At 42.9% G+C, this 11682-nt stretch overlaps 1 protein-coding gene across 2 annotated transcripts in view; it reads left to right on the forward strand.

Annotated features, from left to right (window-relative positions):
* Positions 1 to 9559, forward strand: part of LOC149141797 (putative sucrose-phosphate synthase 1) — a 335464-nt gene extending 325905 nt beyond the window's left edge. The window contains exons 13-14 of one of the 2 annotated variants that reach the window (XR_016264289.1): positions 7481 to 7696; positions 7794 to 8163. Coding sequence is in view for 1 of the 2 variants with exons in the window: in XM_089447751.1 (XP_089303877.1) it covers positions 8919 to 9201 (283 nt within the window). In the remaining variant the exon portion in view is untranslated. Of the gene's footprint in view, positions 1 to 7480; positions 7697 to 7793; positions 8164 to 8918 lie in introns of those variants that run through there. The other variant, XM_089447751.1, reaches the window with a different exon arrangement.
* Positions 9560 to 11682: the final 2123 nt, after the last annotated feature.

The raw sequence follows: 11682 nt of genomic DNA on the forward strand, positions 1-11682 counted from the left end.
TAGAAGAAACCTCCCACACGTGCGAGAAGTTAGGAAATTGAGGAAATTGTGTGAGTGATTAGAGTTGCAGCTGAGGGGCAGTGAATACATGGCAGAGAGGGAGAGTTAGTACCATAAGCATCAGCGCAGAAGCCAGGAGAGGGTCGACACAGAGCCATCTAGAGGCCACGCAGAGGTAGCCAGGAGCTACGCAAAGCCTGAGGAGGGCTAGCGTGTGAGACGCAGAGGCTCCAGAGGCTAACGCAGAGCCCCGAGAGGCTGATGCTGGGCGAGATAGGCTGACGTCGGGCAAACATTAGGCCAGAGAGGCTGACGCAAGCCCTAGAGGCAGCGTTGGGAGAGTTCGTGGAGCAGATTGGAGCTAAAGAGCTAGATATGGTGATGCAGTTCCTATCAGGGTGACGTAGAGCAGCAGAAGTTTTATTGTTACTGTGGGATTGTTCATCCGGTGATTTAGCCGAAATATCTGTCTCCAACTGAGAGGTACTACTGCTGAGGTCATTCTCTATTGGGTGAGCCATTTTTCGCACCCAGATTGTATTTTGAAACTGCTTAATAATAAAACCCTCTGAATAGCTGCACCAATTTTCCCGCATTGGGTTTTTCCCGGGACATTAGTCCAAAGACAATGGTGTCACTTGTGTGCTTGTTTATTTCAGTTTATGATCTGCATGTGTCGATATTGTACTTGTATTTATTTTCAGTATTTACATGGTAAATAACTTGTTAAGTAATTGAACAAGTAGGAAGAAATAAATCAAATAGTACAGGAAGAATTTCTAATAGATAGATAGAGAAATTACAATATAGTATCAGAGCGTGGTTGTAGATCACAGGATAATTGAAGGCATGAGCCGAGCATAATAGCAGCAACAGAAAACAACGGTCTCGAGTGATAGAAGCTGTTCCTAGCAGAAAGCAACAAGGAAGGGGTGACGCAGAGAACCTACATCATCAGTTCGAGCCAGGAGGAGGATCAACGCTGAGGCAGAGTGGAGCAGACCTAACCTACGCAGTGCCCGGTCATCTTTTTCAGTCAGGAAGGATCAACGCTGTGGCCAGGAGGTGCAGATTATGTCGGTGCCGAGATTGTGCAGAGCCTAGAGGCTCTAACCTTTAGACTGCTAGGGCATAGGAGGCTACGGGTAAGTTGTGGAGCGACGCTGGTGGGGTACTGTGCTCAGAACAATACCTAACAGGGCAAGTCCAAGGAGGAGGGAGTTGCTGTCGAGGATTTCTAGCCAAGAAATCCGGATCAGTGGTGTAGCTACACAAACAATCGAAGTGGGGCATGTCAACATTGGTAGAGGGATTTCCAGAAGGGAAATTGAGGCTCAGAGGGAGTCAAACCGAGAACTTCCAGACAGGAAGTAGAGAGACTTGAAAGAGTCGAAAGAGGAGCGACGAAATGGGAGTGAATGGGCTAAGAGATCAGGATAGACTGCATAGAGCTTCAAACTTCGTAGTTTGGAAGGCTAGGATCTTGTCCATGCTAGATAGGTATTGCATAAAACACTTCGCCTTGAAAACGATAACGGTCCCGATTGACCTAGATGAAAATGACAAGTACGAGGAGGCAATGGCTAGGGCAAAGTGCATCATCCTTGATGGTGTCAAGGATAATGTGGTGCCACACATTGCCAAGAAGGAGACGACAAATGAGATGTGGGAGGCCGCCTTGAAGAAATTGTACCAGCATACTGTGCAGAGGAGGATGTTACTTGAAAATCAATTGCAGTCATATCAGATGCAGAAGGGAGAGCAGATAGAACTTTTCCTTGGTGGATTAAAGGAGATCCGTGATCAGCTAACTTCCATAGGGGCCACACCGAATCAGGAACTGATGGTGAGGACCGCATTGAACGCAGTCTCAGAGGATTGGGAGGTATTTGTCCAGAGCATACTGGGCAGGACGAGCCTTCCAGATTGGGAGGAACTGTGGGCGGCTCTTCATCAAGAAGAGATCAAACAGGTGTCCAAGGCGGGGAGTAGCGGAAAAGGGGTCAAAATCAAGGAGGAAGAAGAAGATGCGGCTCTCGCATCTGCGGGAAAGCAGGAGAAAAGAAAGAAGGACCTCTCCAAGGTCAAGTGCTTCCATTGTGGGGAACTGGGTCACTATGCGAACCAGTGTCCTAGGAAGAAGAGCAAGGGAGAGGCTTTTGAGACCAAGGTTGCGCCGGCTAAGGCAGAGAAGGAAGTGGAGATTGATGACGACTGTGCCATGAGTGCTCATGCACCTCGAGAGAAGAGGTGGGGAGACATCGAGTTGTAGTCAGACGGACTACAGGCGATGAGGGGCAGAATCCTCGAGGTACCCAACCTCTTGGATTATACCTTGCTACGAGAGCCCCAAAGAGGAGTAGTAGGACTGGTAGATGTCGGTAGAGACGGATGCGGATGAAGTGACAGAGGGTGCTACAGTGCAGGAGTCCCGAGACAGCGTGAGGCAGCAGTCCGAGATGCATGGAGTTGTTGCAGCAGCGCTAAGGTCAGTAGAGGGAGCACTTGTCAACGACAGAGGGAGCTTCAACATCGGGAGTGTTTCTAGCTTGACAGAGATGTCAAAATTGGGAGGATCAGTTACTTCTCGGTAACTGAGTTGCAGTGCAGCAATGGCAGTGGCAAGGCCATGGGCAGTAGCATGGATGTAGAGGGAGCTGTCGTACGGATGCAGCAGTGGTAGTGGCAGGGCCATGGGTAGCAGTACATGATGCAGTAGTGCAGAGGATGTTGAGCGGGGAGGCCTAGCATCAGCATAGGGACTGATGTTGGATGATCAGGGTGATACTCAGTGAGGAGTATTGCTAGAGCACATTCCTCACTAAGAGGGAGTGTTGATTTGGGGTAGTATCAGATGTGCTCTAGCCACGAAAATTGGTGGAGAGGCTATAGCACATGAGATCTCCAAGACCCATAAATGGTTTGGGCAGAATCTAACCAGTTTGTGAGATATTAAAATAATTAATATTTTTAATAGAGTTCCTAAGTCTAAACTTAGGAAAAATAAAATATTAATGTGAATTAATATAAAACTGAGTTAGAATGGTCTAAAAGTCATTGATCAAGCCAAATCTAATCTTAACCGTTGATTAGAGATTTAGTCTCGGCGGTTGATGGACCAACGACAAAAGTATAAAAGGAGGCTTTAGGGTTAGTTGGAGAACACACCGAGAGTGATCAAGAACTCGATTTTCTAGGGCAGGGTTTGCCGAGGAAATTGAGTGAGTGATCAGAGTTGCAGTTGAGGGGCAGTGAATACATAGCAGAGAGGCAGAGTTAGTATGAGAATCATCAGTGCAGAATCCGGGAGAGGGTCGACGTAGAGCCAACTAGAGGCCACACAAAGGCAGCCAGGAGTTGCGTAGAGCATGAGGAGGGCTAGCGTGTGAGACGCAGAGGCTCCAGAGTCTAACGCAGAGCCCCAAGAGGTTGATGTTGGGCCAGATAGGCTGACGTTGGACTGACGTTGGGCCAGAGAGGCTGATGCAGACCTAGAGGCAGCGCTGGGAGAATTCGTGGGGCAAATTGGAGTTGGAGAGCTGGATAGGGTGATGCAATTCCTATCAGGGTGACGCAGAGCAGCAAAAACTGTATTGTTACTGTGGGATTGTTCATTCGGTGATTTAGCCAGAATATATGTCTCCGACTAAGAGGTACTACTGCCGAGGGCATTCTCTATTGGGTGAGCCATTTCTGGCACCCAGATTGTATTCTGAAACTTCTTAATAATAAAACCCTCTAAATAGCTGTGCCGGTTTTCTTGCATTGGGTTTTTCTGAGGACATTAGTCCAAAAACAACGATGTCACTTGTGTGCTTGTTTCTTTCAGTTTATGATTTGTATGTGTTGATATTGTGCTTGTATTTATTTTCAGTATTTACATGGTAAATAACTTTTTAAGTAACTGAACAAGTAGGAAGAAATAAATCAGATAGTACAGGAAGAATTTCTAAGGGATAGACTTAGAAATTCCAACATGGTATCGGAGCGTGGTTGCAGATCACAGGATAACTGAAGGCATGAGCTGAGCAGAACAACAGCAACGGAAAATGGCTGTCCTGAGTGACAGAAGTTGTTCTTAGCAGAAAGCAGCAAGGAAGGGGTGATGCAGAGAACTTGTGTCATCAGTTCGAGCCAGGAGGAGGATCAATGCTGAGGCAGAGTGGAGCAGACCTGACCTACGCAGTGCTCGGTCATCTTTCTTAGTCAGGAAGGACCAACGCTGTGGCCAGGAAGTGCAGATTGTGTCGGTGCCGGGATTGCGCAAAGCCTAGAGGCTCTAACCTTTAGACTGTTGGGGCATAGGAGGCTGTGGGTAAGTTGCGGAGCAAAGATGGTGGGGTATTGTGGTCAGAACAATACCTAACAGGGCAAGACCAAGGAGGAGGGAGTTGCTGTCGAGGATTTCTAGCCAAGAAATCCGGATCAGTGGTGCAACTGCACAAACGATCGGAGTGGGGCATCTTGACATTGGCAGAGGGATTTCCATAAGGGAAATCGAGGCTCAGAGGGAGTCAAACCGAGAACTTCCAGACGGGAAGTAGAGAGACTTGAAAGAGTTGAAAGAGGAGCAGTGAAATGGTAGTGAATGGGCTAAGAGATCAGGATAGACTGGACGGAGCTTCAAACTTTGTAGTCTGGAAGGCCAGGATCTTGTCCATTCTAGACAGGTATCGCATCAAACACTTCACCTTGAAAATGATAGTGATCCCGGATGACCCAGCTGAAAATGACAAGTACGAGGAGGCAATGGCTAGGGCAAAGTGCATCATCCTTGATGGTGTCAAGGATCATGTGGCGCCACACATTGGCAAGAAGGAGACGACAAATGAGATGTGGGAGGCCCTGAAGAAATTGTACCAGCATACTTCTGTGCAGAGGAGGATGTTACTTGAAAATTAGTTGTGGTCATATCAGATGCAGAAGGGAGAGCAGATAGAACTCTTCCTCGGTGGATTGAAGGAGATCCATGATCAGCTAACTTCCATAGGGCTACACTGGATCAGGAACTAATGGTGAGGACCACATTGAATGCAGTCTCAGAGGATTGGGAGGTATTTATCCAGAGCATACTGGGCAGGGCGAGCCTTCCAGATTGGTAGGAACTGTGGGCGACTCTTCGTCAGGAAGAGATCGGATGGGTGTCCAAGGCGGGGAGTAGCGAAAAAAGGGGTCAGAATCAAGAAGGAAGAAGAAGATGTGGCCCTCACATCTGTGCAAAAACAAGAGAAAAGAAAGAAGAAGGACCTCTCCAAGGTCAAGTGCTTCCATTGTGGGGAATTGGATCACTATGTGAACCAGTGTCCTAGGAAGAAGAGCAAGGGAGAGGCTTCTGAGACCAAGGCTGCGCTGGCTAAGGCGGAGAAGGAAGTGGAGACTGATGACTATTGTGCCATGAGTGCTCATACACCTCGAGAGAAGAGGTGGGGAGACATTGCGCTGTAGTTAGATGGACTATAGGCGATGAGGGGCAGGATCCTCGAGGTACCCAACCTCTTGGATTATACCTTGCTATGGGAGCCCCGAAGAGGAGTAGCAGGACTGATAGATGTCGGTAGAGATGGATGCGGATGAAGCGACAGAGGGTGCTACAGTGCAGGAGTCCCGGGACAGTGTGAGGCAACAGTGCAAGATGCATGGAGTTGTTGCAGCAGAACAGAGGTCAGTAGAGGGAGCACTTGTTAGCGACAGACGGAGCTTCAACATTGGGAGTGTTTGTAGCCTGACAGGGATGTCAGAATTGGGAGGACCAGTTACTTACTTCTCAGTAATTGAGTTGCAGTGCAGCAGTGGCAGTGGCAGGGCCATGGGTGTACATGATGCAGTAGTGCAGAGGATGTCATCAGCACAGGGACTGATGTTGGATGATCAGGGTGATACTTAGTGAGGAGTATTACTAGAGCACATTCCTCGCTAAAAGGGAGTGTTGGTTTGGGTTAGCATCGAATGTGCTCTAGCCACGAAAATTGGTGGAGAGGCTATAGCACATGAGATCTCCAAGACCTAGAAATGGTTTGGGCAGAATCTAACCAGTTTGGGAGATATTAAAATAATTAATATTTTTAATGGAGTTCCTAAATCTAAACTTTGGAAAAATAAAATATTAATGTGAATTAATATAAATTTGAGTTAGAATGGTCCAAAAGTCATGGATCAAGCCAAATCTAATATTAGCCGTTGATTAGAGATTTAATCTCGTCCGTTGATGGACGAACGAGAAAAATATAAGAGGAGTCTTGAAGGTCAGTTGGAGAACACATCGAGAGACATCAAGAACTCGATTTTCTAGGGCAGGGTTCGCTGAGGAAATTGATTGAGTGAGCAGAGTTGCAGCTGAGGGGCAGTGAATACATAGCGGAGAGGCAGAGTTAGTACCAAAGTATCAGTGCAAAAGCCAAGAGAGGGTCGACGCAGAGCGAGCTAAAGGCCATGCAGAGGTAGCTAGGAGCTGCGTAGAAGCTGAGGAGGGCCAGCGTGTGAGACACAGAGGCTCTAGAGGCTGACGCAGAGTCTCGAGGTTGACGTTGGGTTGACGCTGGGCCAGAGAGGCTGACACAGACCCTAGAGGCAGCATTGGGAGAATTCATGGGGCAAATTGGAGCTGGAGAGTTGGATAAGGTGACACAGTTCCCATCAGGGTGATGCAGAGCAGCAGAAGTTGTATTGTTATTGTGGGATCGTTCATTTGGTGATTTAGCCAGAATATCTGTCTTCGACCAAGAGGTACTACTGCCGAGGGAATTCTCTGTTGGGTGAGCCATTTCTAGTCCCCAGATTGTATTCTGAAACTGCTTAATAATAAAACCCTCTGAATAGCTGCATCGGTTTTCGCGCATTGGGTTTTTTCGGGGACATTATTCCGAAAACAATGGTGTCACTTGTGTGCTTGTTTCTTTCAATTTATGATCTGTATGTGTTGATACTGTACTTGTATTTATTTTCAGTATTTACATGGTAGATAACTTTTTAAGTAACTGAACAAGTAGGAAGAAATAAATCAGATAGTACAGGAAGAATTTCTAACAGATAGACTTAGAAATTCCAACAGTATATGCCTCTTTGGGACATTGTTGATGCACATTGGGATAGGCAATTGTATTCCCCCTTACATGATGCTAGGTACTTCTTAAACCCACAATATTTTTATGATAAGAGCAAATTTAATGAGGATGGGGAGGTTGGCAGAGGACTTATGACATGCATGGAAAGGTGCTTCCCTGATCCAGAATTTCAAAGTCGTGTCTTTTCCCAACTACAAGATTATAGGGTGCCATCTAAATTGTTTGCCTATACCAGTGCTATACGAGAAAGGTCTAAGATGTTGCCAGGTACCCTTTGAGGCTTGAAGGCTTCATCAATTCATTAAATTTGTTTAAAATTTATTTTGTATGTTAAATGTTTTATTAAATTTTGTTGTCTTTTTAAGTTTTTACTATTTAGTATTTAGTACTTCTACTCACAAACCCTTGCCACTTGCTAGGTCTTTGGTGGCAAAACTTTGGTAGTGATATGCCAAATTTGAAGATATTTGCCATTCGAATCTTAAACCAAGCATGTAGTGCTTCAGGTTGTGAGCGCAACTGGAGCATGTTTGAGAAAATACATTCTAAGAAGCGCAACCGATTGACACAAAAATGCTTAAATGACCTTGTATTTGTCCATTACAATCTACGACTTCGCAACAAGCAAATACTAGGTGAGAGCTTGAATTTGAAGGTTTCATAATCTAATTCGTACTTTAAAGTTCAAAGTCAAAATTTAATTCACATTTCAATGTCTCATGATAATGACAGGTTGGGATCATTCACCAATCGACCTTGAAGAGCTAGATTTGCAAACTACAAATGCTGCAGAATGGGTCCAATTAGAGGAGGCTCCTCTTTTAAGCCTACATGACTTGGAGAACTTTGAGAGTCAAGCAAGCGAAGGGGTGGGAGGAATCGCTTCTAGTTATCACTCTTAAAGAGTCTTAGACTCTTAGTTATTTTTTTCTGATTAGTATGCAGTTTTTTTGTAAATTTTTAGAAGCATATGCTTCTGGTTCTATGTAGTCATTGGTTAGGAGTCAAGACTTAGTACTTTGGATCATGTTTGGACTCATAACATATATGAGATACTTATTCATTCTTGATATTTTGGACATCTATTGATATTATGCATTGTTTGGACACGGCTTTACCGAATATTAATAAAAAATGTTTTTTTTTAATTCAATATGTGTATATTTTTATTTATTGAATGCACTGACTTTTTGCCGATTTTTTCCTCATCTGATTAAAACTCTTTGCTTTTTTGCCTCGCTGATTTATTTCTGATTCTGAGTCTGGTAACATTGATTAATACATTGAATTCTCTGTATTTTACCCTACTTGTATGTTGATTCTTCGCAGTTTCTACTTTTCTCCATTTTGTATCTCTTTTGTACGATGATAGGGGAAACAATTAATCAAATTCTTATGAAACCATTTTATTTTATCATGGGAAGAATCTCTGAATACTAGTTCTATCCCTTATGTAATTTTGTGAATTCTTAGATGATTTCGTCCTTGGGTTAATATTACTGGCTGAAGGGGAGAGGGGGTAATTTTATTTCAAGTTCAATGATCAGCTGTAAATACTGCTTGTTTTTTGTAATTTGGAGGCTTTCTTTCCAGTTGACTTTATGCTTGGTACCATTTACTTACTTAATGGACATAGGTATTAGGATTCTCTCAATCTCAATAATGCACCATCACAGATTGCTGATCCTGTTGTTTGATAGTCAATTTATTTGACTGCCTGCTACCATGAACAGCTTACCCTAATCTTTATGCAATATAGATGCCAAGGACGGACCTAGTGCTTTTGTATGATATAGTCTACAGCCTAAACAAAATAATGTGGAAAAATGAAGATTTAATCCAATTTGACTATTGCAGGTATTTATTTACACGTTGGGGCATGGAGGTTACCAATATGTTTGTGTTCATTGGAGAAACTGGCGACACTGATTATGAAGAACTACTTGGAGGTTTACACAAAACCGTCATATTGAAGGGTACAGTTGATAACGGTTGTGAAAACCTTCTTCGTAGCAACAGTAGCTATGTAAAAGAAGACGTTGTGCCACTTAACAGCCAGAACATTGTGATGGCTGAGGAAGGCTACAGTGTTGAGGATCTACAAGTGGCATTAAAGAAACTAGAACTGGCTGCTGTGTAAGCTTTTGATATTCAGGGAAAATTACAAGCATGATCCCTTTTCCTTTTTATTCCTTTCCTTTCTGCTTATGTGTATATGTAGATATATGTTTATCTTTCCATCTCATTAACTAATGCACACTTGACCTCTGCAAAGAAAATGTTTTCGAGCGGAGCCTCTGACATAGTGTGCATCTGAGGCTTGCCACGTTGCTGTCTAAAACAAAGAATATGACAGTTCGACATTTTTGATCAAGTAATCTCTTTGTCAATAATGGGTGAATAGATCAACTCCAGGAAACTTTGGAAGGGTCTCAGATGTTAAGATATTTGCTTGTATGTTAACTTCCACATTTAGGTTACCAAGACTTCCATATCTGTGTTCAGTAGTCAGGTGTGAAGCTTCCATATACCATCTAGTTGTTTAGAATAAATGCTGATGAAAATCTTGTTCTTGCACAAAATAAATTAAAGGTTCTGTTAATGCCATACAAATTTGGATTCACTATTAATCAGATACTAGTTTATAGCATATCAGTAGAGTGTATCACCAGATAGGATATGTGAATTTAATTTCATTAGTAAAATAAGTCCATTAGGATGTTATACATGGAGGGCCACAAGAGAAACAATGGTTGTAGCCACAACTTTATAACTGGTCCTTCAGAACATATAGTGCATAATCATCTGATAAGAGTGTCCAGATATTTCTTGCTGAAGTTACGTCAATCAATTATAGGATACATGAACTCTGATATGAGTCTCACTCATTTCCAATCCTTTGCTTCTAAAACCATTTTCTATATTTTCACGTCACTTCCTTTTGCTTCCTTTTATTGCCAATTTCTGCAATTTATACTTCTGGTGTAGTCATTGAAGCAATTAGACACGGTTGACTGGCAACAATTTACGATTCTGAATACCTGAATTTATAGGGTTCAGACTTTTTACAATTTTGGCCTTTGTAACCCATGATTGCTGACAAGATGGTGCAAATGCACTTATACTTTTAACCTTAGCCGTACCAGATGTTTCTATAAATTTTCTAGATTCATGTCCTTATTAGGCTATTATTACTTGAGTTTTAGGATTTGTAATGTTGGCATGGTTAGGATGGACTTTCAAGGTTGGAGGCAGACAGGTCACAAGTGCAGGTTTACGTCATCAGTGGGCCCAGGGGCTTTTGGAGATGTTTCATGGGGTTTTGAGGAGTTTGTATGGGATCCCATGGCATTCGCTTGGCATGTTCCGTTGCATTTTGACAACTTTCAAAAAATAGGGTTACTATTGGGCCTAACTTAATTAATTACGCTTAAGGTGGTGTTTCGAGAGGAATACTTGATGGAACACCTTAGTGTAATAGCTCGTTGGAACCAGAACGAGAAGATTTACCGGATGGGATGATTAGAACTGATTTTCAGTGACATGAGGAGACATGGTGGTCAATTTACCATTTTTCCACATTAAAAAGAATATTTTAATTGAAACAAAAGAGAGAAATGAGCTCAATGATTGAAATAATAATAAAATAGGAGGTTCTAGAGGGGTCCATCAGATTTATAAAAATGAGGAGGCCATTGGAGGGGCATCTTGGATTTGATATTTCTTCTTGTATGAGAGGTTGAGAACCTAGTTCTCTACTTCATTGGTAGCCCGAGGACGGAAACCCTAGAGTGATTTAGTGAGATTGGGTGAGTACCCTTCTCCCCTTGGTGAATTCATCTAGAATTCATAGCAGAGCTCAACAGCGACATTTCAGTTCAGTTTTGGAGGGCCAGCACAACATTGGAGCAGATTTTTGAGTCCAGTTTTCCATCTCAGCTATTTTATTGTATGAGCATGTAAACCCAAATTTCTATTATAATATAAGTTGAAATTATTTATGCTTATTGTGTTATTGAATTGCATGCACTCTATTTGTTCTATTTTACATAGCAATCTTTTGTTAATTGAATGGTTATTTTAAGGAGAAATTTTGGTTGAACTAGATTTTTGCAAAATTAGCAAAATATGCCGTTTGGGATATTACAGTGGTATTAGAGCTGGTTTTCCTTCCAGCCTAAGGGTTTGTTGAGATTGATTTGATTCCGAGCTAAGTTGGTGAGGGCAAAATTCTAGGGTTTTTTCCGAACCAGAAATATTCCACTCATTATTGCTCTTGCAACAAATTATATTTTGTGACAATTGGCAAAGGGTCAAGAACCAATTGTTAATGCCAATATCTTTTCTAACTAGTGTGAGTATTTTCACTGAGACAAAAATGTGTTTCCCCTATACGTGATCAGTTCCCAGTGAAAAATGTGTTGAACAGGGCGTGATCTGGGTCATGGAGATTTCTTTTGGCCAAGGTTCAAATCCCATTAACCTAATCGTTGTTTCGATTCCTATACAATGTAAACACAACAAATGACAGAGCATGATCTGAGTAAGGAACATGCAACTGCCCAGTCCTTGCGTTTTGAATATTCCTATGCATGCATGCTTACAGAGGTGCGATTGGGTC

This window comes from Pinus tabuliformis, chromosome X (assembly GCF_031772625.1).
Source record: "Pinus tabuliformis cultivar Carrire ecotype Pingquan chromosome X, CPIR1, whole genome shotgun sequence".
NCBI classification, from domain to species: Eukaryota; Viridiplantae; Streptophyta; class Pinopsida; order Pinales; family Pinaceae; genus Pinus; species Pinus tabuliformis.